Source organism: Chionomys nivalis, chromosome 25, assembly GCF_950005125.1.
Source record: "Chionomys nivalis chromosome 25, mChiNiv1.1, whole genome shotgun sequence".
NCBI lineage: Eukaryota > Metazoa > Chordata > Mammalia > Rodentia > Cricetidae > Chionomys > Chionomys nivalis.
This window is the reverse complement of record NC_080110.1, coordinates 5,744,689-5,771,619: the sequence shown is the minus strand read 5'-3', so window position 1 is coordinate 5,771,619 and position 26,931 is coordinate 5,744,689. Positions and strand designations below refer to the sequence as shown.

General features: G+C 42.8%; 1 protein-coding gene across 2 annotated transcripts in view; it reads right to left on the bottom strand.

Moving 5' to 3' along the window:
- Bltp3b (bridge-like lipid transfer protein family member 3B) overlaps window positions 1-19,543 on the bottom strand; it is a 68,513-nt gene extending 48,970 nt beyond the window's left edge. Inside the window, exon 1 of one of the 2 annotated variants that reach the window (XM_057757697.1) lies at window positions 19,284-19,543. In XM_057757697.1, the coding sequence (XP_057613680.1) occupies window positions 19,284-19,327 (44 nt within the window). In that variant the 5' untranslated portion in view covers window positions 19,328-19,543. Of the gene's footprint in view, window positions 1-10,228; window positions 10,361-19,283 lie in introns of those variants that run through there. The other variant, XM_057757699.1, reaches the window with a different exon arrangement.
- Between the last annotated feature and the right edge of the window lie 7,388 nt (window positions 19,544-26,931).

Below are 26,931 nucleotides of genomic sequence, written 5' to 3'. Positions count from 1 at the left end.
AAGTGTATATTGTGTGTTTTCCCTTTGTGAACATGGGAAAACATTGCAATAAAGTATCACTATATGAGAACAACATGTCTACTATGCTTTTCCAAGTGTTGCTGCAGTCTCTTTCCTAAGCTTCCACTTGAAGTTCCCAGAGAATGTAGTAATTCTCATGAACAGTTTCAATGAAAGAGTTCCCAGAGAATGTAGTAATTCTCACGAACAGTATCAGTGAAAGAGTTTCCAGAGAGTGCAGTAATTCTCATGAACAGTATCAATGGGAGTTCCCAGAGAGTGCAGTAATTCTCACGAACAGTATCAATGAAAGAGTTCCCAGAGAGTGCAGTATTTCTCACGAATAGTATCAATGAAAAAGTTCCCAGATAGAGTAGCAATTCTCACAAAGAGTTCCCAGATAGTGTAGCAATTCACACCAACAGTATCAATGAAAACGTTCCCAGATAGTGTAGTAATTCTCACGAACAGTATCAATGTTCTGGCTATAGTACTAGACTTGACTCAGAATACATTATAATCTGAAATCAAGTAAATTGTTTTAGCTTACTGAATAATCACTAAATATTTGAGGTACACAAATATTTTAAAACTGGCCGGGTGGTGGTGGCGCACGCCTTTAATCCCAGCACTTGGGAGGCAGAGGCAGGCAGATCTCTGTGAGTTCGAGACCAGCCTGGTCTACAGAGCTAGTTCCAGGACAGGCTCCAAAACCACAGAGAAACCCTGTCTCGAAAAACCAAAAAAAAGAAAGAAAAAAAAATTTTTTAAACTACAGTGTAAAGGGAAGGGGTAAGAAACCTAGCCCAATGACTTAAACTCGTGAATATTTATCTGGAAGACAGAGAGAGAACAGAATCCAGAAACTCAACTGATAAGAAAGGGGAAACCGCCTGGAACTGCCTGGAAACTGCCAATACGTCAAAGCAGGAATGGCCACACAGAAGGGAGCCACACCACACAGTAAAGATAAAATCAACAGAACTCTTCCTCATTTCCTTTCCTTCCTTCCTTCTTTTCTTCCTTCCCTCCCTCCTTTCTTCCTTTCTTTCTTTCCTTTTTTCTCAGTATTGGGACTATAACCCAGTCCCTCACTTATGCTAAATGAGTGCTGTAACCACTCTCTCTAACCCCAATAATTACTTAGAAAAACTCCAAATACAGACCAAAATTTCAATATTATGTCAACATTATGTCTTGTAAAGGGCCTGCTGAGACAGAAAAGGTGTTGGGTGATGGTGGCACACACCTTGAATCCCAGCACTCAGGAGGCAGAGACAGGTGAATCTCTGTGAGTTCAAGGCCAGCCTGGTCTACACAGCGAGTTACAAGACAAGCTCCAAAGCTCCAGAGAAAACCTGTCTTGAAAAGCCAAAAGCCAAAAGCCAAAAAAAAAAAAAAGACAGAAGAGGGCACTGGGTCCCCTGTCAGAGTAAGAAGTGTTTTTAACTACTGAGCTGTCTCCAGCCTGTCTATCATGTTTTTAACTGCTGAGCCGTCTCCCCAGCCTGTCTATCATGTTTTTAATATAGAAACTTTAAAAATACTCAAAAATAGCTTCTATTTCAACAAGTATCTTCTTTAATCACACATAATACATGAAAACAAATTTACTAGCTTAGTAACAAAATATGAAATCTTCAGCAATAAAAGTTACAAGCAAATGAATTTTATTTAAATTACAGTTTATAATCAATACATAATTATTATCATCTAATTATGTCTATAACACTGCAGTACATGATGATTCAGAGGAAACAAGGGAAAGTTTTACATAAACGAAGATCAACTATTGGTTTAAGGGAGCACATCATAAAGACACTGCAGTAAGACCCCCTCCCTATCTGCAGAAGCCTCAGCCTCCTCACGGTACAGGAGACGAGAACGACATCTCCTCGGGTAGGTGATTCTGAGCACTGTAGCTCAGAAGCCACACATTTTATATCTGATATCATACACTGTAAATTTTAACCATATTTATACCCATTTTCATCAACTTGGTTTTACAGTTTCATCACAAAAACAAAGCTCTCCAGGTGGCACATGCCTGTAACCTCAGCACTTGAACGGTTAAGGTGCAGGATGATGAATACAGACAGTCCAGACAGGAAGACTTATTCTCAAACCATGAGACGGGCTGGTGAGAGGGCTCAGTAGGCAAAGGTGCCTGCCCCTACACTTGACACCTTGAGTTCCATCCCTGGAATGTTGGGGGAATTTATTCAGCCAATAGCCTTTTGGATACCAGCCCAAGTCTGAGACACTATAAGCACAGACAGGACTCATGCCCACTATTTTTCTCTATTGGTTGGTGGTGGGAGTTCTGTTCACAACTTCCAGCGCTCACATAGCAGAGGAATGCAACGGCTTTCTTACTGTGAGTGTTCCCCAATAAATATGTTACCCTCTCATGGACCTCCTTAATTATGCCTACACTGGGACCCACAAGGTAAAAGAAGAGAACTGACCCTCACAAGTTGTCTCTCATCTCCACAAGCACACACATGCCAACACAAAAATGAATAAAAACGTAATAACAATTAAAAATAAGAACACAAAACAAACTTCCAATATCATATAGTTGCCTATTTGCCAAAGCAACATAAGACTGTTACTTGCGAAACAAACCATATTTATTTAAATATAATGCATGAATGTATAACCTAAATTTTTAGTACTAAAAAGAATATTAGAAGGCAGTGGTGGTGCACGCCTTTATCCTCAGCACTCAGGAAGCAGAGGCAGGTGGATCTTCTTAAACACTCTGCTTCTGACTGCTGTGCGTGTTCTTAGTCACACACCTGCACTAGTCTTCTAAAGAGTGTGTTCTACATCTGGAAAATATGCTATCAAATAAGACCTGTAATTTCAAGCAAACACTTGCCTGTGACTGTGTTCCATGGCACAGCGTGGAAGCCCATGTGTGACAGAGAATCTAACAATCCATGGTAAACTGTTTAGTTAAATACTTTTTCTCGTAAATGTCCAAAGGGCAGTTCTTAGATGGCATCCATACTCTTACAAATTGTTAAAGGTTTTACGTGGAAAAGGCAAATAACTGCTGCACTGAAGAATGATTAAGTTTAGCCACACAGAAAATAAAACTGGACAGATAAGCAGCACACGCCTTTAATCCCAACACTTGCAGGGAGGGAAAGGCAGATCGAGTCTGAGACAAGCCTGGTCTACAAAATAAGTTCCGGGACAGCAAGGGCGACATAGTGAAACCCTTTCTCTAAAAATTTAAAATAAATAAAATCATCTCAAATGTGTTATTTTATTTTTGCTAAACTTTTTAAATTTGCTATTAATAAGTAAATATCTTAAGTGGTGCCTACCACTCTTCTAGGAAGCACCACGAACATGGAAAGGCAAACATTAAAACACTGTGAAATGTAACCTTAATTACAGCCGTTTACCTAGAGGTTGACATGACCTAAGCATGTTCAATTCTGTCCTTTTCTGATGAAACACTAATACATTACCTCAGGATCAAACTGACTAATACCAAGTGTGACTGAGAAAGAATCAAACCAACATTTTAGGACCGAAGTCTTCAAATGATTTTTCTCAAGATACTCAATTCTCCTAAGCAGGACATACACACACACACACAAAATCCCAAACTTGAAATAAATGAGTACAAAGTGCAATCATTACCAAAATTGGTTTTTCTCGTCTTCACAGGGATCAAACTCAATACTGAGCTCCATGGCAGAGTTCTTGCCTAACAAGCATGAGGTCCTGAGTTTGATACCCTAGCACCAAATAATAATAATATTACATATGCAGACAAATTAAAGCCATCATTGTTATATATAAGTTTGTATGTCACTGTATTTCTTACGCCATTTCTAGAAAGATAAAGCTCCTTCAAGCCATGGTCTTTTGTTTTATCTTACATTGGGGTGCCACTAGAACTCCCTTTGTAGACCAGGTTGGCCTTGAACTCACAGAATTCTGCCCTCCTCTGCTCCCCAAGAGCCACCACACCTGGCTTACAATACCACATTTTAAAATCAGCAAGAGAGGGCATTTTTGGAAAGACTTTCAAATCTATCAAGACTGCCAGATTATTGTCTAAGAACATTAAATTCTTAATCTAAAATTAATTATATCTTCTCGTCGTCCATGAAATGCATTATGCAGCCGTAAGTTCCTCCAGTGGAGCCTAAGAAACAAACGAGGCTCTTCTAGAGCATCCGCATTCCTCTCCTTCCCCAAAGCCACGCCTATTCTCTGATCACAGCATCCTCTACCCAGCACTGTCGTCTTAAAGGTTGCTTCCTTCCTTCCCTTTAAAGAGTTTCTTTTACTATCCTTATGTGCATGCATGTGTGCATTCATGTAGCTGTGTGCAAATGCACCCATGCAGATGTTATAGGACAAATTTCAGCAGTTGGTTCCCTCCAGAAAGGGAGCTCAGGTTGCCAAGCAAGGTTGCTGGGATTACAGATGTGTCAACACATGACTGTAAAAAATATGAAATTTTGAGGTATAAATTTAAAGGGGTAGGGGCTGGAGAGATGGTTCAGCAGTTAAGAGCACTGACTGCTCTTCCAGAGGTCCTGAGTTCAATTCCCAGCAACCATGTGGTGACTCTCAACCATCTATAATGAGATCTGGTGCCCTCCTCTGCCCTACAGGCAGGATACTGTATAAATAAATAAATTTAAAAAAGAGAGTGAGAAATGATTCCATGTCTAAGATTTATTCTTTAAAAAAATTTAAAAGGGTGTATAACATGTATTAATTAAAGAGCTAAATAAATTTAAGTGGCTCCATGACTCAATATTTAAAAAAAAAAACCAATTCTCCACACATAGGCATAAATTTAAGATAACTAAAAGAAAAGCTTCATCAGGATTTGTGATAGAAATAGCATGCTTATTTTAAAATTCATACAGAAATGCTGAAGGCCAAAAATAGCTTTCAAAAGGATGAACAAGGTTAGCAGCATTACACCAATTCAATATTTATCAGAGACAGAGTAACCACATTAGCCTGATACCAGTGTAAATACAAAATGGGTCAATGAAACACACTACAGCATTCGGAAATAGATCCAAATTTATAGGAAACTGATTTCCAACAAATGGACAAAAGTGATTTCCAGGACAGGTTCCAAAGCTACAGAGAAACCCTGTCTTGAAAAAAACCACACAAATACGAGAAAGTTTCTGTCTAGAGAAAGACAGAGAGGACATCCCGACAGAGGCCACAGTGTGTTCAAGGTTATGAAGTGTCATACATACAGTGACCACAAGCAGATCTATTATAATACAGAACATCATACTGGAGCATAACACATTTCATCGGAAAGAAATGGTTTGCCTTGGGTAAAAACAAACAAGAAGGGCTCTTCCTATGAGTCAGTGTTCTCATGCCTCAAGTACACTGACTGTGGTTCAGTCCAGGTGGGAGAAGTGTCAAGATAAATAGGACATGCTATCTGACTCACAGTTCCATTGTCAATACAAATCAACTTTCATCAACTTTACAAACTAAAGTTCAATCTGAAGAATTCTTTGAGGCCAGATGTGATAGCACATGCTTTTAATCCCAACCCTCAGGAGGCAGAGACAGGTGGATCTCTCTGAGTTTGAGGCCAGCCTGGTCTACAAAGTAAGTTCCAGAATACTCATAGCTATGTAGAGAGACCCTGTTTCAAAAAAACAATGCTTTGGGGGGGGGGGCTGAGATTTCTCAGAAAATTAGGAAACCAATCTACCTCAAGACCCAGCAGTACCACTTTTGGGCATATACCTAAAAGAGGCACACTCATACCACAAGGACATTTGCTCAACTATGTTCACAGCAGTATTATTTGTAATGGTCAGAACCTAGAAACAGCCTAGATGGCCCTCAACCAAAGAATGGATAAAGAAAATTGGGGGGGGGGGAGCTGGAGAGATGGCTCAGTGGCTAAGAGCACTGCCTGCTCTTCCAAAGGTCCTGAGTTCAATTCCCAGCAACCACATAGTGGCTCACAACCATCTGTAATGAGGTCTGGTGCTCTCTTCTGGCCTGCAGACATACACACAGACAGAATATTGTATGCATAATAAATAAATATATAAAAAAAATTTGGTACATTTACACAATGGACTACTACTCAGCTCTTAAAAACAAGGGCATCTTTAAATTTGCAGGCAAATGGATGAACTAGAAAAAAACATCCTGAGTGAGGTAACCAATACCCAGAAAGACAAACATAGTATGTACTCACTCATAAGTAGATACCAGGCATAAAGCAAAGGATAACCAACATACAGTTCACAACCCCTGAGAAGCCAGAACCCTCTTCCAGAAACAGATGGAAGCAAAAACAGAGATCCACAACTAACCACTGGACCAAGCTTCAGGCAAAGAGAGACGAATGATAATACAAACAAAGGAATCAAGATCATTATGGGGAAACCCACAGAATTAGCTGACCCATGAAAGATCACTCCAGACTGACAACTGGGGAACCTGCACAGGACCGAACCAGGCACCCTGAACACAGGTAACAAGGGTATGGCTTGGGCAGTATTTGGAACCACTGGCAGTGAGACCAGTGTAATCTGCTGGCCTGGTTTGTCACCTAGGTACCCTGTCCCTTTAAGAGACAAATCCCACCCACTCCCAACCTCTCCCTTCTACCAAGGCAAGCTGATCTTTCCTCTCTCTCTCTCTCTCTCTCTCTCTCTCTCTCTCTCTCTCTCTCTCTCTCTCTCTCTCTCTCTCTCTTCCTTTCTGAAGAGACAGCTTCTGCCTCTCTCTCTTCTCCCTACCTTCTCCCCTTCCCCTCTTCCCTTCCCCCTCCATAACCCACTATATAAACTCTATACCCAAACTCTCTCTGCATGGTGTATCAGTCTGTCTCCCACTGAGGCCTCAGGCCACCCACCAGGCGACCTGCCACCACCCCTCATGGGATCGGTCCCCCCCATCTCTTTATAAATGCTAACAACCAGGCTCTAACCCTAATGCATGAACTGACTTTGTGGAGCCCATTCTCTATGGGGGGGGGGGGGGTCTTAACTTAACAAGGTGATGGGACAGACTTAGTTGACTTCCCAGGGGAGGCCTTAACCTCTCTGAGGAGTGGATGGGGGTGGGGTGGGAAAAAGGGGGGAGTGAGAGGAGAGGAGGGAGAGGGAACTGGGATTGCTACGTAAGAAAGGAAGGAAGGAAGGAAGGAAGGGAGGGAGGGAGGGAGGGAGGGAGGGAGGGAGGGAGGAAGGAAGGAAGGAAGGAAAGAGGGAAGGAACAAAGAAAGAAAGAAACAAAGAGGGGCTGGAGAGATGGCTCAGTGGTTAAGAGCACTGCCTGTTCTTCCAAAGGTCCTGAGTTCAATTCCCAGCAACCACATGGTGGCTTACAACCATCTATAAAGGGGTCTGGTGCCCTCTTCTGGCTTGCAGGCATACATGCAGACAGAATACTGGGAATACTGTATACATAATAAATAAATCTTTAAAAAAAAAAAAAAGAAAGAAACAAAGAAAAAAAGAATTTAAGAAATCTGTTATAAACAAGCTTGATGTGGGATTCCCCTCTGTATGCTGTGAATACCACTGGTTAATAAAGAAGCTGCTTTGGGCCTATTGCAGTGCAAAATAGGGCAAGGTGGGAATTCCAAGCAGAGGAGGAGAGAGTAGGCATCGTCAAAGAGAAGTCATGTAGCAATTGCAGGAGATAGGCGCTGGACACTGGATAGAACCTTGCCAATATGCCCCAACCTGGTGATGATGCACAGATGTAATAGAGATGTGTTGATTTAAGATGTAAGAGTTAGCTAGAAATATGCATAAGCTAATAGGCCAAGCAGTGTTTTAATTAACATAGTTTTGTATGATTATTTCAGGTCTGGGCGGCCAGGAAACAAATAAGCAGCCTCCACCAACACAAGTTTTTCTTTAAAACTTCAACATGAACCATCAAAAGATTTAGTAGGAAATTAAGATTAGCATTTGAAACAGTTCTGGTAATAGCGCTAAGAATAGAATAAAGAACTGTAAGATCAGAAGGAAATGAAAACATTTGGTTGTTAAAAAAAAAGAAAAGAAGAAAAACTGATAATTAAATCTGGGTAGTAAAAGCAAATGTTCAAATGTGTGCCAAATAGTCTGCTTGCTATGTCCTGACTTCAGAACAAGAAGATAAACTCAAGAGTCTCACTGGAGAGATGCTCAGTAGTTAAGAGCACTTGCTGATCCTGCCGAAGACCTAGATCCAATTCTCTGTACCTACATGACAGCTCAAACTGTCCTAACTCTGTTCCAGAGATTTGCTGTCTCCTCTGCGGCCACAGTCACTAGTGTACATCCATACACATAGAAAAAACACTCACCTAAAATATAATACATAAATGTTTATAAACATAAGGCACATTTAATAAAAAGGAATCATGACTGGGTCAAATGGGGAGCTAACCTGGGTCTGGGGACACAATTTGTTAATACAGCTATGCAAGAGGCTGCACCAAATTCAAGACCTGCCTAGGATGCAAAGTCAGTTCAAGGCCTGCCTGTCTAGGAAACTCAGTGAGACCTTGTCTCAAAAACAGAAACAAACTTACAAGGGCGGGGGTTACAACTTACTGGTAAAGCACTTGCTTAGCATGTACCTGGTCCTGGGGTCCATGGTCAGGATTGGGAAAAGAAAAATATAGAAGGTAAAGAAACAAGAATTAAGCCTGGAAATAACCTAGTAATGATACACGAAAATGGTTTAAACTTAGAATATAGTTCTGGAGAGAGGCTCAACAGTTAAGAGTACTGCTAACTCTTCCAGAAGATGCTGGTTCATTCCCAGCACCCACATAACTGCTCAGAACCATCAGTAAGTCCTGTTCCAGGAGATCTAATGATCTCTTCGGGCTTCCATGGGCACCAAGCACACACATGGTTCACAGACAGACATGTGAGCAAAACAGCCATATACATAAAATAAATGCATCTTAACAAAAATAAAAAACAACAGAATACAATCATAATGCCTCATCTCCAATAAGACAAGCACTGGCCAGACCAAATCTATGCTGAAGAGGTACAATAAGAAAAAAATGCAACCAATTGCAACTATATTTCTTGAGCACCTGTCCCAGATGATTTACTAGATATATATAGAAAATTAGAATCATCCGTAAATGCCAACAAAAAAAATCTTAATTACCAAGACACTTCAATGAATTTCAAAAGTGACTAAAAGTTTGGCAATTTTGCTGTGAGATACGGATTCCTAACTGCCTACATGGAGTCAAGATGGGCAAGGATGGTGAATGGGCCAGGCCACTGTGTCAAAATAACTGCTGAAGAGCAAATGGACACAAGCTTACTAACTGCTGCATTACCCTAGGACAGCTATGTAACTAGTTGTACAATTTCACTAAGGTTACTTTTTTCTTCTTTCATTTGGACCTGATGTGTGTGTGTACACTGCCCAGGTCAGCCTTCAACTCCAGATTCTGCAATCCTTTCATTTGGACCTGGTGTGTGTGTGTGTGTGTGTGTGTGTGTGTGTGTGTGTGTGTGTGTATATACCCTGCCCAGGTCAGCCTTCAACTCTAGATTCCGCAATCCTTGTTTGGACCTGATGTGTCTGTGTGTGCATGTGCGTGTGACTGTGTGTGTGTGTGTGTGTGTGTACACCACCCAAGTCAGCCTCCAACCCCAGACTGCAATCCTTTTATTCAAGTATCCCAATGAGCTGGAACTATGTGCACAGTCCCCACTGATAATGAATCTTCAAAAGAGACACAGAAGGCAAGAACAGAGTGGCGAAAAGGCTGCAAAACTGCAAACTGATTCCATTTCCACAGTTAGAACTCTTGATTTAAATGATAAAGATCACAATTAATATTAAACACAAAATAAACTCTTACGGCCTTCAATGAAGAATGAAAAGTTATCAAAACATTTGTATGATTAAGAGTCTTCAGACCTCAGTAATCACATTGGTCTATGAAGTCATACCCACTAAAACATCAAATGCCAGCTGCTATTGCAAAATAGCTGGCTATACACCATAAAACTCCCTTGTGCAACATCAGAAAAGGACGGTTACAACTTTCTGAGTTGCTAAACCTTGTAAATTAAAAAAAAAAAAGGACACTGTAAAAGAGGATAAGAGGATTTATATGAACTTGTAGCTACCTACTTTCAAAGACTGAAATTTCTTTATGTGGGGCACTGTACGTGCTTCTAGAAAGGAAACCAGAACTGGGGAAGAGAAGTATTACCTGGGCAGGAAATTCAGACAAAGGGTCCCTATTCCTGGTGAAAGCCAGCAGCCAGCTGCCAGGGCTTCTTAGCCTCTTCTGGTACTCACTTAGGTGAGTGTGCAATTCACAGCGCACCAATCTCCACCACAGCCAGCAGGGGATGCTGTAGGGAATGGGGACACAGGGAACACAGAAGGGGGCAAGTTTAAGGGAAGGAAGAGGAGAGGAGTGAAATATTCAGCTGTGATGTGCTCACAAAAACACAGTTATATCTCATACCAGATTACTTTACAGCCAGACACTACTTACATTTGAATACACATGAACCCCTTAGGAGTTCCTTATCCTCTGGACCACTGCCATTACTCTACTATGTTATATCCTTTATTTATTTATTTCTATTTTTTATTTTATTTATTTACTTACTTATTTATTGAGACAGGGTTTCTCTGTGTAACAGTCCCAGCTGTTCTGGAACTCGATTTGTAGACCAGGCTGGCCTCAAACAAAATCACAGATCCGCCTGCCTCTGCCTCCCAAGTGCTAGGATTAATAGCATGCACCACCACACCGAGTCTGCATCCATTTTTAACCCATTTTTATTTGTTTGTTTGGTTGGTTGGTTTTGGTTTTTTGAGACAAGGTTTCTCTGTGTCCTGGAACCGGCTCTGTAGACCAGGCTGGTCTCTAGTGTATGTAATAAAAATGAGATAGCTATGTAACATAAAGGTTATACAAAGGCTGAACTTAACATTAAATAAATAAATTCAGACATTCAAAAAAGCAAGGAATGTACAAATACAAATTACCATATCAGTTTAACTGCCCAAATCAAAGAAAACTGTAGTTTTCATTTCAGAGAATACTGAAGCAGAATGTTACCTGTGAAAAATAATCCTGTCTAGCGTGGCGGCTCACATCCGTACTGCCAGTACTCAGGAGACAAAGGCAGGTGAACTGCTGTTTGTGCTCAAGACCAGTCTGGGCTACAAAGTGAGTTCCAGGCCAGCCTAAGGCATGGTACTGGACCCTGCCTCTAAAGTAAAAAAAAAAAAGAAGAAAGGAAGGGAGAGGGAAGAGCAGGAAAAGAAAAGTAACTTACAAACCAGAGAAGATCATTCCTAAAGGGATGTAGAAAACCTAGTTTCCAAAACAAGCCAATTGGATGGCCTCACCAATTCATCCTGTAATATCATCTCTTCATAAACCAAAAGATAACCACAGAAAAACGCTTCCACCGTTCTTGCCAGATTTGAATGGTTGCACGGTCTAACACAAGTCATACATCTAAAAAGGCATGGAGGCTTCTCCATCCCATACAAACACTGATTCAAATCACTAATCTCTGATAGCCTGCTTCCCTGTCGTAGCCACACACTGTTGGGCTCCAGCCTTGACGGGTTTGTATGTTCCAGGGTAGGGGTGTGTGGATTAGAAACATTAGGCAAGAAACAGAGATATAAAAGAAACACAGAGACATAGGAGAGTACTGGGAGGGCTATCCAATGAATGCGGAATATTGAATACACCCGCATTGATTTTCCATATGCTTATATATCCTTATCCAAAAAGGAGGAAGAAGGCAAAAGACTGCTTTATCATGACACAAAGGACAAACAGAACAATTACTTGCTTCAATACTTGAGTCATTCAATCACTATTTCCCGAGTTAAGAATTCTGTTGATTTAGGCAAGACATGCAGTGACACCTTAGACCAAGTATCCTGTAGGTGCTTTAAACCTCCTGTCTTAAACATGAAGGAATAGCAATAGGCTTGTATTCTCTGACTTCCGGTCAGCATGGCGTGGATCCACCTCTATGGGACATCTTAATGTCCAAGTTACCAAGTAACCACCAAGTAACCACACTGTAGGTGAGGGTCTCTGGTTTGTAGCCACTCCTTAAGTCAAACCTCTTGTCAATAACTTCGAAAGAGCAAGAGTAGGCTAAGTTCTGTGACCTTCAGTCAATATGGAGCCCCGCACTCCCGTGGGCCCCACACTCTCCCAGCAGTATCTCCAATTTAGTTAATGAGAATTCCATCTGTCAGTGGGATCCTTTACTGCTCCTCTTCTGTCTTAGGCAGTGTCTTATCTGTCAGACAATGCTGGCTCTGCTTCCAAAGTACAGACAGAAACTGACTCTCAGCAACTCCAAGGCATCTGTCTACCTGGCTAATATTTTTTTAACCTGAATAGTTAACCCTCTTCATTGGCTTTTTGTGTCTTCTCTTGTCCTGTTTCTCACATGGTAGCCAAGGTGACCCTTGGCTGCAAACCTGCCACTGGTTTCCAACCTCACTTCAGCGTGAAAGCCAGTCATTACCAGTTCCCACTCTGATACTGGATATAAGGAAACTTTGCTCCAGTAATTATGAAATAAAACCTGAAGCTAGTTGAAGAAGGCTCAATGAAGAGCATTGGCTGCTCTTCCAGAGGACCCAGGTACGCGGACCTATCATTTCTACCCAGTCAAGGCTGGCCCCTAACCCACAACGTAGCAAAGAATGACCTTGAACTTCCTGAGTTTCCTTCTCCACGTGACACATCTATGATTATAGGCATGTGCCATCACACCTCCCCATTTCAAACGGAGCCTAGACAGAACTCCGGGCTCTGTGCCCAATAGCCCAGCATTTTACATCCAGAGTCGGAGATCCTACATCTTTTGTATCTGTCCTTCAACATGATTTGGACTTGGTTGTTGTTGACTGGGGATCAAACCGTGGGCTTTGAGCAGGCCAAACAAGTGCCTCGTCATTGAAGCACGTGATCCGCAGCCTTGGCCTCTAGTTCACCTCACTGGAGGCTCAACGTGTTTCAAAAGGACATGTGAGTCACCACCTGGGCGGCTGTTTGCATTTGCCACCCCCCCCCCAGCCACCTCTTCCGGGAGTCCTGTCAAATACATCCCAGCTGAGCACTGCTGACCAGCACACCCAAGACCAACTAGAAACCCCTCCCTCTCTTCCAGCCCTTCCCTTACTTCTTACAATAGCACTTAACACACTGTTACATGTTTCACTAATTACTGTTTATTAAAATGTCAACACCATGAGTGAGGGGATTTTTATCTACCTTTCTTATTGCTATAGTCTCAGTGCTAGAGAGCAGTATTTCATATAAAGCAGGCACTCAGGAATTTATTTGTTTAAAAAATTAGTATGACTATTATCAACATACATATCACTAGGGATTACATTAAAATTATTGATTAAATAATTAAAAACAAATGCATAAAAAAACAAAATTACTTTTAAGTAACCTCAAAACTTATAAAAGTAAATTCATTTGTCCAAAACGTAACTCAACTTTCTCTCAGTTGCCTGCTCTAAGTCAGCTAACTCCCACAAATTTCATACTGCAGCACAGTTTAGAAACAGGCTAAAAACCCTACTTACGCTTCCTTGACTAGAATATAATCCATTAAAATCATCCTTGCATCCGTAATGCTCAATATGTGGTAAATGTAAGTGCTCAGGACCTGGGACACATACGGTCCCACGGGTTAGGAAGCTTTATCACAAAAGGGAGGCCTGTGGACCAGAGGTCAAGACCCACGTCTGAATTCTCAGAACGTGGGAACTGCAGGCAGAAAAGCCAAGAGGCCCAAGCAAGGGCTGATGAGGTGGCTCAGTGAGTAGAGATGTTTGCCACCTAAGCTGATGACCCAAGTGATGCTCCTGGGACCGACTCTCACTGGTTTCTGCTAACTTTACACTTGCACACATGGCATGCACGTACCTCACACACACAATAAACAAAAATGTTCAGAGTTCCAGGCAAGGCTGTGCTATCTAGCAAGACCTTGCCTCAGAATAAAAAAATAAAAGCAACAACAAAAAAGCCTATGAAAACTTAGTCTTTGAATAGTAATATAATTAACTGAGAAAGTAATTTCAGCCAGGCACTGGTGGCGCACACCTTTAATCCCAGCACTCAGGAGGCATAGACAGACGGAGTTCTGTGAGTTAGAGGCTAGCCTGGTCTACAAAGAGAGTTCCAAGACTGTCAGAGCTGTTACACAGAGAAACTCTGTCTTGAAAATAAAAAAAAAAAAAAAAACAACAAAAAATAGAAAGTAACTTTGTTTACATATTTATATGAAAATACACATATGTGGAGGTCAGAGGGTGATACCTGATGTCTTCCTCAATCACTCTCCACCTTACCTTTTTTATTTTATCTTTTGAGAAAGAGGGTCTCACTGGACCTAGAGCTCACCAATTCAGCCAGATTCACTGGCCAGCAAGCTCTAGGAGCCGCCTGTCTCAACCTTCCCAGCCCTGGGATTATGAAACTTGTTGCCCCTTCCAATTTGTATGTGGGTGCTGGGATCCAAACTCAGGTCCTCGTGGCTGTGCAGCAGGCACTTCACTCACAAGCCATGTCCCAGGCCTGCAGTGACCCCATAAACTGTCCTTTCCCCTTAGTTTACAAAGCATCCACACTGAGACACAGAAGGCTCTCCTTCTATCCTCGAAGCTGACCTGGACCCAGAACCTTTGCAAATCTGGTTCTGCAAACACAGAGATACTAGGTTCTGAAGAACCTCAGCATCCTTTCAATACATCACTGTACAACCTAAGTTACCCCAAGTCCATTTATGGATGCTGTATTTCCACTTTTGATACTGTTCCTGGACCTAGACTCTACAAGCAAGACTTTTTTACTAAGTACATCCTCTATTAGCTAGAATTTCTTATTAGCAGTCATCCAGTCCCAGTTAGGAAGTTCAATTTCCTTAACATAGCAAATGAGACCCGTGAAAATCTAATTTAGTTAAGCCTATTACTGACATCAAAATGAGTAGCAATCTTGACTCCAAATAATTCTCTCCATAACCAAATCTTTGCTGTCAGTGGTGGTTTGAATGAGAATGGCCCCTACAGATTCATATATTTGAATGATTGATCCTCAGTTGGTGGAACTACTTAGGAAGGATTAAGGAGTGCGGTCAGTCTTATTGGAGGAGGTGAGTCACTGAGGGTGGGCTGTATAAATAACAAAAGTCCTTGTTATTTATTCCCAGCTAGTTTTCTCTCTGCCTCCTACTCATGGGTTAGGATATAGGCGCTCAGTCAGATCTCCAGTGCTGTGTCTGAGTGCCTGTTGCCATGCTCCCCACCGTGATGGTCGTGAACACACCCTATGCAAATGTGAGCCCCCAACTCAATGATTTCTTGTATAAGTTGCCTTGGTCATAAAGTCTCCTCACAGAAACAGAAAGGCAACTAAGAACTGCTCAACACTTTGTCATAGCTAGAACTGAGCCAGAAAGATTTTCTCTCCCAAGAATTTAAAACTTGGCAGGAAAGATCAGAGAGTAAGCATCCTAAGAAACTGGTCAGTCCTCCAAAGTTGCAGTTTTCAGCCAGGAGCAATTGTAGCCCTCAGGAACCTTTGGAAATTTCTAGAAACATTAAACACCCACACCCACACTGCGTGGAAGTGTCTGGTCTCAGACCTGAAGCTGACAGACCTTGATCTAAGATAAAGGACAGGGGCATCTCTCAGGGAGAATCAAGGAGCCTCACTGACTTCCGCCTGTCTCAGAGTTTGTGGTCAGATCTTCCGATGAATCTGGTGACCCACCCCTGAAGCCTCAACTAAATTTCCCTTTTTACATAAATAGCCACATTTCTGCTGTTTGCAGACAAAATAACCTTAGTTAGCTAAGTGATCTAGCTAGCTGTGATCATTTGATACACAGCTACATGTTCTAAACCAGTTTTTCTGCTTTTCAGCTGCTGACACTGACCCCGATGAGTTTTTAATTTTAGAGGCCTATGCTGGGCGTGATACTGTCTAGCTTCTCTACCGACCAGGTGCCAACAGAACCACCTTCCAAGTCATAATAATCAAAACCACTGTCAAATGTCCCCCCGAGGAACAGAGTGCTAGCGATGCATAATCACTGCTTCGAACAAGATAAAGGCTCCACCCAGACGAGGTGCAGTCTACCGGGAGAACCATCTCCAGACAAACACGTGCAGAATACACTGTCCTGGGGCTAAAGGCACAAGGGGAGCATTTCTACCTGGGGCTTTCTCATCACTTTTCGGGTCCCAACTTAATTAATTAAATGTGAATCTTTTGTCCCTGCTTGTGGACCTACACACCTGGACACAGACAAACAGAGTAACAAATCAAAAGGTCTAAAGGCGAAACGGAAGGCAGTTCCTGCTCTATCTTCCTTTCTTGTGTGTGTCTGGACTTTTTAAAGAACTTCCTAGTTCCTAACTGGGGGAAAAAATAAAAAAGATTCCCCTGTAACTACCTTTAACACATACCCTGTTCTAGTCTAAAATAGCTGGGTAATTTCTCCTTGAAAGGCTTTTCCTGTTTCATTTCTCTTAAAAACAGAACTTTTAACCTCTTCCTCTCTCTCATCACACTCCCCATAGTTCAGATCAGTCAAGTACACAAACTTTTCATTAACGCAAGAGGCACTCAGAAAACAAACATTAGGCAAGAAACGGAGAAGCAGACTTAAAAGTGCTCAAGCCATTCCGTATTTCTTAGAATATGTATCAGCCTCTTATTTATAAAACAACTCCTCGTGCACACTTTCCCAACAAGCCAGCTTCAAAAGCACTGCCCAGTCTCCACCACTACTAGTTTCAGTATTAAAATCTGAAGGTTCATTCAGAGTGATCATTCTAGCTTTCTAGACCAAAAGTTTTCAACCTGTGGGTCGCAACCCCTTTGGGGGTCAAATGACCCTTTTCACAGGGGTGGCAAATAAGATATCTTGCATATCAGCATAGTTAAACTACGCTTCATAACAGCAGCCAAATTACAGTTAAGAAGTAGCAATGAAAATAACTTTATGGTTGGAGGTCACCACATGAGGAACTGTATTAAAGGGTCACAGTGTTAGGAAGGTTGAGAACCACTGGTCTATATAAGACTTCTTTCTTCCTGCAACCATCCCTACAAAAGAGCCTATAAGCACTTACTTATACATTTTCCTAATTCTTCCTTTCTATGACAGGACAGGTACCAACCTCGCTCCCCCAATGTATTTCAGTATTCCAGGCTGGCCTCAAACTCAGTCTATGCTAAGGATTACCTTGAGTTTTGAGGATGCCCTTGAATTGATAACCTCCACCTCCTGAATGCTTAAGTTATAGGAATTTGTCAACACAGTTTATAAAACACTGGGGATTGAACCCAGTGCTTCTTGCATGATACGCAGGCACTCTGCCAGCTTGGTAAACTATACCATATCCAGAACCCACATGGTGGTGAGAACCAACTTCTTCAAGTTGTCTCAGACTTCTGAGCATTGGCTGAATCCGGCACACATGTGCACACTTGGACACACACAGCAAGTGAATGTAAAAATAAAATAACAATCTTAAAAAAATAAACTGCAAATGATTTCTCCATCAAAGAAGAAAGAAAACACCAGTGTTCTGGAAACTTTCTGATTTGAAAAGAAATGCTCATTACTATTTACCACACAGGCGTAAGAAATCACAAAGATTCTAAGTAATCCTAAGTACTTAACTCTAAGTATGTGGGTGTATCTATGAGATAAAGTAAGCCATTACATTTCTGCTCTTACTCCTAAGAGTTCTTCCCAAATGGACTCGTACAAGAGAATTAAAGGATAAAATGCCCTAAGGCACTTATCGATTGAATTAAATTTTCCTCCAGGCACACAGTGGTACAATACCATGATCCTTGGGAAAGAAATAGGCAATTAAATCATTGTCCATGGATCTGAATTTTCTTACAGAACTAGGGCTACAAAAGGGTACCGTGCATCTCATATGAATCTGACTTACCTAAGTAATAGACAGTATTTTAAAGAAATAAAACTTTCTTCCAAAATAAGAGACGGCTCAGTATTGCACTGTCTATGCAATTTAAAAAAAAAAAAAATTCCAACAAGGCATGGGAGCACAGACCTCAGGAAGTACTCAGGAAGTTAAGGCGGGATGACGCTCAGCTTGAGGTTAGCTGGGGATTTGTCATGAGTTATGGGACAGCCTGAGCTACATAACCTGTTTCAAACACACACACACACACACACACACACTTTCCAATTAGTGACATTAAGAACCAAATACATGGTCACAAACTTTGCTATAGTTCGATACTTTATGCATATATATACTATTAAATTTTATCCAGTCTAATGTCAGGGAAACATCTGCTGAATCATAGTATGGTTTTTGTTCGTGTTCTTAATGTATCACCTGCAAAATAAATAAATCGGGAGAATGAAGGCTTATGTTTAGTATAAAAGTCTATCATTATACCTGAGTACCCTCCTTTAATCAGTTAAAAGTATTCATTAACTGAGAAATAACAGAGTGCAGGAAGAGATCGTAACCAGGAGCCTTGAATTCCCTGTCACCAACTTGGAACAGGAGCCTACATTTAGCCTGTGTCTTGAGACAAATATGGTGAAGCCCAAGAGCTGTAACAAACTGCCAGTTTACTGAGTCATGTTCCTGACTAAAACTGTGTTATGAAATGGAAAGAATGACACGGCTTAGGTTCAAACACCAGAGACGTTCAACTCCCTGAATTAAAGGGGTCTCTCGGAAGCAAAACCAGAAAACTCTTCAGAACGCTGCGGGAAGTGAAACGACTCCATCAAGAACTTGCCAAAGCTGAGAACTCTGCTTATTTACCTAAAACAAATCCCAACTGTGCAAACAAGCACACCCTCCCGTGCAGCCGAGCGGGAACGCCAGGTAGGAGCGGGGGACGGGGACACGGAGAACAATCGCAAGGTTAACGTTTCCCTGGGAAGGCAGCCTCAGCCGCAAGAGTCCACAAACACACACACCCCAGCCGTCCTCGGTTAACGGAACCGCTCGCCTCCGAGCCCCGGGAGTTCCCGAGCCGGACCCGGGGCCAGCCCACCCCAGGCACCCAGCACCTGGGGGACGCCAGGGACGTCACTCGGGGAGACCCCGGCCCGCTGAGCACCGCCACCCGCCACCCTCCGCGTGCCTCCTGAGGCCGGTCGGGGGCGCCACCAGCGACGGGAGAGAGAGCCCAGCCCCGGCGGCCAGCGGAGGGAGGGGACCCGGCTCGCCCGCTCGCTGACCTGGAGAGGTGCTTCAGGATCTGCTTCTTGATGATCCCAGCCATGGTGCCTGCGGGGCTCGAGTGGTCCTCACAGCCTCCTCCTCCCTTCACGGCGGTCTCCTCGCGGTCCCGTCTCACCGGGACGGAGGAGAGGCGCCCGAGCGCTCACTCTCGGGAGAGACTCGAGGCCCTGGCCGAGGCCACCGCCGCCGCAGCCGCCGCCGAGAGCCCGGAGCATGACGCTCAGGCCGCCGCGGCCGCCGCCAGCGCCATCTTGGCTGCAGCATCACCTAAGAGACCGGGGGCGGGGAGAGGAGCCTGGGGGCGGAGCGATCTGGAAGTGGGCGGGGCCTGTGGGAGTAGTGGAGGCGGGGGTGTCCAGCTGCGTGTCCTTCGGACCCTGCCAGCATCCTCCGCTGCCCTGCTTCAGCAGCATCCATAGACTCCGATTCTACTGGCGCTTTTATCATTTCTTCACCTCCCCCTTACCGTGCCTTTGCCTCCATCACTGGCTTTCTCGTTCACGTCTTCATTTCCTCCGAACTCAACTTTTCCGCTCTTGACGTTGCCTTTTGGACCATCTCGGCTTATTACCTCCGTTTCTTTTGCTAAGATCTTTCCCTTAGCCAACAGCCGTAATTTAATGTTTTCCCTTAGTCTAACCCCGAAGCACGTCCTATTTAATAGGATGTATCTAAAGACCTGGAAATTAGAAGATCTGGGGCCAGCGAGGTGGCTCAGCCAGTTATAGATAGCTCTTGTCATGCAAACCTGATGACCTGAGCTTGATGCCCAGACCACCAGCAAGGAGAGAATTGATTCCCAAAAATTGTACTCCGGCCTCCACTTGTGCGTGTCTAAACACACACATACACACACACTGATAAAAGGAATGACCAAATTGTACTTCTGGTTCCAATACTTTTCTAACTGCTGTGAACCTGGAAAGATTGTTTTCCCTTTGAGCTTCACTTGGTGTTTTGTGTGTCTATGTGTTTGACTTTGGGCACACAGGTGGAGGTCAGGGAACAGGCAGGGTTCCTCACCCTCTATCTCTTTCTTAACAGCTACTTGCAGACTCCAGGCTAACTGGCTCTCCTAGGATTCTCTTGTTGATCTCTTCTTGCTTCTCCCATCTACCCTAAAGAGAGCTGGGAATACAGACACCTGGCTTTATGTGGCTTCTGCAGGTTCAAGTTCAAGTTGTCAGGCTCACATGACAAGGGTATTGTCTGCTAAGCCAGTTCCCCCAGCCAGTTAGCCTCACTTTTAATCATCTTTAAAATACAGAGTCTCTTCTCGTAGATGCTTGAGCAGGAGCCTAAGTAGGCATTTGGTGTGTCTGGGCCATTCTGCTGGTCATCTGTTACAGAAGCAGGTTTTGGGGGAAAGATACAAATCATGAGAATGTTTCATATCGAGTTGGCAGATAGACAATGTAGCCATTCGAGATGGGAGGGGAAAAACCCTAGTATAGTTAGCAGTGCATGAAGCATGCCAGGTTAGCAAACAAGAATTTGTCACGAATACTGCGCATGGATGAAAGTGATCTGAGATATTTGAAAGTAATCAAGGAGAGTATGGTGAGCCAAAGGTCATCTCAGCACTTTGGAGACAGAGGCAGGAGGACTGCTATAAGTTTGAGGTCATCATTATCTACATAGCAACACCCTCTCAAAAAAAAAAATCAGGTTTTTGAAAATTAGCTACAAAGCAAGAATTGAACTGCTTGGATATATGATCCTTAACAGCTCATTATAAAAATGCCTGTTATGGGACTCATTCCTCCTTGAGGCCTAGCATGACAGCCAATGACAGTCATATGTCCTACTTTAGAGCCTTACTTGAGAAGGTCACTAGAGTTGACCACGTCTGTGTTCCTGGTCAGGTGACTCATCCACCGTCTCCACCCAAAACCCTGCATTTCTCAGTCCCTGTGCCTCAGTAAGATAATGTCACTTATCCCCAGGCCCACAGTGTCTTATCTTCAAAGTAATTTATAGGTGGAAATCGGCAGTATTTATGAAAGAATAAATGTTAAAAACAACATTTGATTGAGGTTTACAGGTAACGAAAGCTGCCCCCCCCTTTTTTTGAACTGACTGAACCTCTTGCGTTGCCCAGATTAAGAACGATTAAAACAAGGAGGAAACAAACAAGTACAGAACAACAAAGCAGAACACAAGGAAGTTAAAATATTTAGGCCCAGGTCACTCTCTGAGCACAGAACAGACTGGAAGGACTAGTGTGATTCAAACTGCCAACACCCACAGGCCTTTCTCTGCTCTGGGCTTCGTGCAGAGTCACAATCTCTCTGATTATGATATGATGATATTATAGCACTGCTCTGCCCACATTAAGTGTTAGTTTATGTGCATTCAGAGTGCACTCGTGTGTACATGACAAAGTTAGGAAAGAGATGGGTGAAATTAATCTTTGGCCTCTTCAACATTTTTGGGGGCCACTTTGAGTTTTAAAACATACCTAGATATACTATTTATCTTCTGGTTAATTGAGAGAGATGCCTGTTTTTTGTAGATATATAACTCAAATGTCAAATATAAGTCTGCTGGAGTGTGAAAACTTAAAAGTTTAAGATGCACGATGCTGAACGCCTGTGACTGTGACTAGTCAAATGGTAAACCCAAGGCCAGAGCTGAGCAACATGGTGAGATCTGGGCTCAATAGAACAGAACAGAACCGCAAAGGGTTGGGCATGTAGCTTGGCCACAGAATGCTATCCTCCATACATAGTTCATTACTATTCATTTTTAATCAGCATTTTTAAAAGTTTTAGGCAGATACAGGTATTCGCTGTACCTCAGCTAACTCACATATGGCTATAGATCTGAAAGGCTTGTTTTCACAATCACCAAGAGAAAATGAAAATAAACTAGGGAATTACAAAACTACAGCTGAGATATAAAAACATTAAAGGAATATAGGGTCATTGCCTCAGTTCATCTACACGGCGAGGCTTCTGTATCTGAATAAATGAGTATGTAAAAGTCATTTGAAATTTTCTCTATCAAGAAAAAAGGAAATTGTTGAAATAGGAAAACTGTTACATTCTGTGTCTCCATGTCACCCAGCCACAACTCAATGTTTCTCAGAGGCAAAAGTGATGACAGAGTTATGTCTAAAAAAGGAAAAGAAATTGCACTACCTCCTGAGGGTGTACCAGGAAGGTATTTGGGTTGGGGGCACAGTTTATGCATAACCAAAGAACCTGACCTGTTTTGAAGGACGAGGATGTGGGATTACGATGGTTCCATGAGCCTGTAGTAGTAATAGCTAATCAGGTTGAACAAGAGGACCATATGAGACCGGGAGTTTGAGGACAATGAGAGAGGGAGGATGGAGAGAGAGAGAGAATGGAAAAGATAGCATGTGGGTTGACTTTCACATATAATCATATACTATAAAACAAGGCCTTTAAAAATATCTGGGGCTTTCTGGTGGTGACAACCTCCTCTAAGAATACACCTCTTTGAAGGGACGCCTCCATCCCTCAAGAAAAGAGAGAAGAAACAAGAAGCAGCTTTTCCTGCAGAGCCCCAGCTCCTAGCTCATGGCTGGGAGAAGTCCAGGCTGCTGGGATGTCACCACAGCCCTTAGCCGGATGCAAGGAGGTTTTCTATTTCGGCTCCTCGATTCTTCTCTGCCTGCCTCTAGCAGGAAGAACAAGGCCGACAGAAGGCTGGTCCTTCTGGAGGAAGCAGGATTTAAAAAGCACCCCGAGATAAGTGGAAAACCACCCCAGTAAACATGTTTTGGATATTAAAAACAAAACAAAACAAACTAGAGTTGCTTGAACTAAAAGGTAAAAAAATGTTCTTGAGGCTGATGTCCTGGTGTGGATGTAGGGTCAGGTGACCAAGACCCAGAGCTCTAGGAGAGCTCAAATGTTGCCTTGGGCACTTTTGTTGTGTAAACGTTGGCAAGATTTTATGTTTTTAATGCTTTTCCAGGGCCCGTATCTCACCCCTTAGGAGATAATAGTATCTGACTTCGGTAGTTTGTGACAGCTAAATGAGATAGCACAGAGTTTAACAATGCACACTGGTGCTACTTTTTTGTTATCATTGTGAGATAGAAGCAAAACATTGTGAGAACAGATTCGTGAAAACAGGAGGGCTTACAGTAGACATTGCTAGGTCTCAAAGGAACCCACAAGTCTAGCTCAGTACCAGTGGTCCTCCCAACACCTTTCAACCTCCCCCTACCCTAAATCTCTCCAGCTCAAGGACTGGGCTTCTCTTCCCCTCCCCCAGATGCTGACCCCTATATAACCTCAGCAACTTTGGGCTCAGATTTTGTCTCTTGGTTCTCCCTGTCCCTGTCTCCTCTCCTGGCTGTGCTCAGTCTGAACCCTCTGGCTATTTTCTTCCTCATCACCACAACAAAGCTCTCCCCTCAACCATACCTACAACAGTCATGTCCTCATTCCTCATTTTTTTTTTCACCCAGAGATATTATTTCAAAAGATGAACAAGCCACTTCAATTTGCTTGAAAAAAAATTAAATATCTGGCTTGGAAATCAAAGACTTGGGTTTGAAAGACAGCTTGTCGGCATTTTATAGGATGGGAAAGAAAAGGCACTGCTCCTTTCTGAGCCCAGCGGTGGCCTCAGCCTTCACCGTGGGGTAGAGATCACTCACGCTAATAGAGCCACTCAGAAAAGGGCCTGACACAACAGGATGGGAGCTATTGGTAACTCACTAGGCAGAAGAGAGTGATTTAAGCAGATGGGGTCCACGCGTGTCAAAACACTGGCGTGTGAGAGTCAGAACTGTAAGTGGTTGGTGATCTAATGTGGTGGTTAGAACAACAGAAAACTTCATTTCCAAACAAGTCTTATACGACCCAGGCCGTCAGTGAGACTCACAGTTTCATTGTGGAAAAGAAATGCCAGCAGTTTCCCACTGGCTCTTCTCTGATAGACACGATGCACAGTACCTCAAGCTAGTATAAACTTAGTAGAGCTTTAAAATTAGCAGGTTTGGTAGTTGGCATTCAATTTGCAAACTATATATATATATATATATATATATATATATATATATATATATTTGGTTTTTTTGAAATAGGGTTTCTCTGTAGTTTTGGAGTGTGTCTTGTAAAGCATGCTGGCTCAAACTCACAGAGATTGCCTGCCTCTGTCTCCCGAGTGCTGGGATTAAAGGTGTGCGCCACCACAGCCCAACTGCAAACCATAAATTTTAAATTCCGTGGCAACCCATTGGCCGAGAATACATAAGGCTCTGGGTTGATCCATAGAACCAGAAAAGAAAAGGGAAAAAAAAAGTGTAATTTTTTAAAAGGTTGGAACCATGATTTTCCTAACGAATTCATAATGAGCATTGTCCTAATTTTTTCTCTGCTGTTATGATAAAACACTGACCACATACAGCCTGTGGGAGGGAAGGGTTTATCCAGGTGAGAGGTCACAATCCATCATTGTGGAGGAAGCCTGGGCTGGAGCTCCACAAAGAAACCTGGAGGCAAGATCTGAAGCAGAGACCACGGAAGAGGAACACTGCCTACCGACTTGCTTCCTCCGGCTTGCTCAACTACTTTTCTTTTACAACGCAGGCCTACCTGCTCAAGAATGGCACAATCCACAGTAGGCTGTGCCACACACACACACACCCCTCAATCAGCAAATGCCCCACAGATAGGCTCATCAACTGGTCTCGCAGAAGCACTTCCTCAATGGAGACTCCCTCTGGTCAGGTGATTCTAGCTTGTGCAGAGAGGACAACAACTTAACCGACACCAAGATGAAAAATTTAGCCGGGCGGTGGTGGCGCACGCCTTTAATCCCAGCACTCGGGAGGCAGAGGCAGGCGGATCTCTGTGAGTTCGAGACCAGCCTGGTCTACAAGAGCTAGTTCCAGGACAGGCTCCAAAACCACAGAGAAACGCTGTCTCGAAAAACCAAAAAAAAAAAAGAAAAAGAAAAATTTGTTACGTCATATTAATATAAGAACTTCGGTCTTCTATGCATTCATTATAGGCTTACATGATGCTTATGCTTAAACACTCTTTTAAAAGGTTGGGTTTACATTCCTTTAATCCCAGCAGTCAGGAGGCAAAGACAGGCAGATCTCTCTGAGTTCGAGGCCAGCCTCATCTATAAAGCAAGTTCCAGGACTGCCAGGACTGTTACATAGAGTAACCATGTCTTGAAAAAAAAAATCAGAAAAAAAGGAAGAAAAAGGAAAGGAAAGAGAGAGGAAGAGAGAGAGAGAGAGAGAGAGAGAGAGAGAGAGAGAGAGAGAAAAGACTACATTTTTAAAGGGCTGGAAAGATGGACCTGGGTTCAATCCCTAACCCCCGCATGGCAGTTCATAACTGTATCTCCAGTTCCAGAGGCTCTGACACCATCACACAGACATATGTGCAACTAAAACTCTAATGCATATTAAAAGTACTTTAAAATGTAAAAAAAAAAAGAAAAGAAAAGTTGGGTTTGCACTCTTTAAACCATTTGTTCTAAGGGGTGGGAAGGGAGTGAAAAGCGTGAAAGTGAAGAGCTTTCTTATTGAACAATTTGTGCTGAAGCTGGTCAGGCTGGCTCATAAGACTCCGTTGTCAACATCTTCCCAACTGGGACGCCTGTTTCATAACTTCAGCACGGTTTGAAATCAGTTGTGATAATGGTAGTCTAGTCACACAATAAAAATTACAACACACTATAAACCAAGACTTAGGTTCATCCTTAGAGACCTAGTTGTTAGGCATTTACTATCCTGCTCCTATTACTGGATGGATTGTAAATTATGATCGAGGAGATGGCTCAGCAGATAAGGCATTTACAGACGCATGCGCATGGACACTACATAAATGTAATGACAATTACCTTGAGACAAGCTCTCTCTGTCCAGCCTTGACTGTCTTAGAACTCATAATGTAGACCAGGCTGGCCTTGAACTCACCAAGATCTGCCTGCCCCTATAACCCAAAGGGGTCAAGACCCATGGGTTGAGAACCACTGTCCTTAAGGGATTCTTTCAGTAGCTCTCTCAGTGTGGGCTCTCATTTCAGATGAATGCATTTTAAGAAGATGACATCTTCAGTGGGCAGGGGCTTGCCCTTGGAGTACCTTTCACAGTACAAAGCTTCTTGGAAAAATGCACATTTTACAAATCTTTTAAATCCCCCCCCACTCACACACACAAAGTGAGAGACATAAGCAGTGATCATTCACAACCTGAATGTTAACCTATCTGGAAAACATTTCTGCAAACCAATTACCACATTACTCCTGTATTCTGCCTCACATCAGTTCCGAGAATATGGACAGAATATAGCTAGGTTATTTGTCAGAACAGAACACGAATAACTTTAGCTCCATCCCCTCCCAGTGCCCTTGTTTCCTCCAAATCCTCATGTTCTGGGGCACCACTGCCTGCATTTCTCGTGATATTTTGGTCTTCAAAAATTCTCCAAGAATGGCCCATCATGTTCTACTTATAGTATGCGAGGACTTTTCGACTCCAAAGTTTCAAAACTAAGCACATTCCTCTTGCAAATCTGTTCCAAAGGCCTAGAATTACACGGCTAGGTTATTGCAGGAACAGTCCCACTTCTTGGTGCCACTATTCTGTATTGCTTACCTTTATCATTGCTGTATACAATATTTGACCAGTTTCAGTTAAGG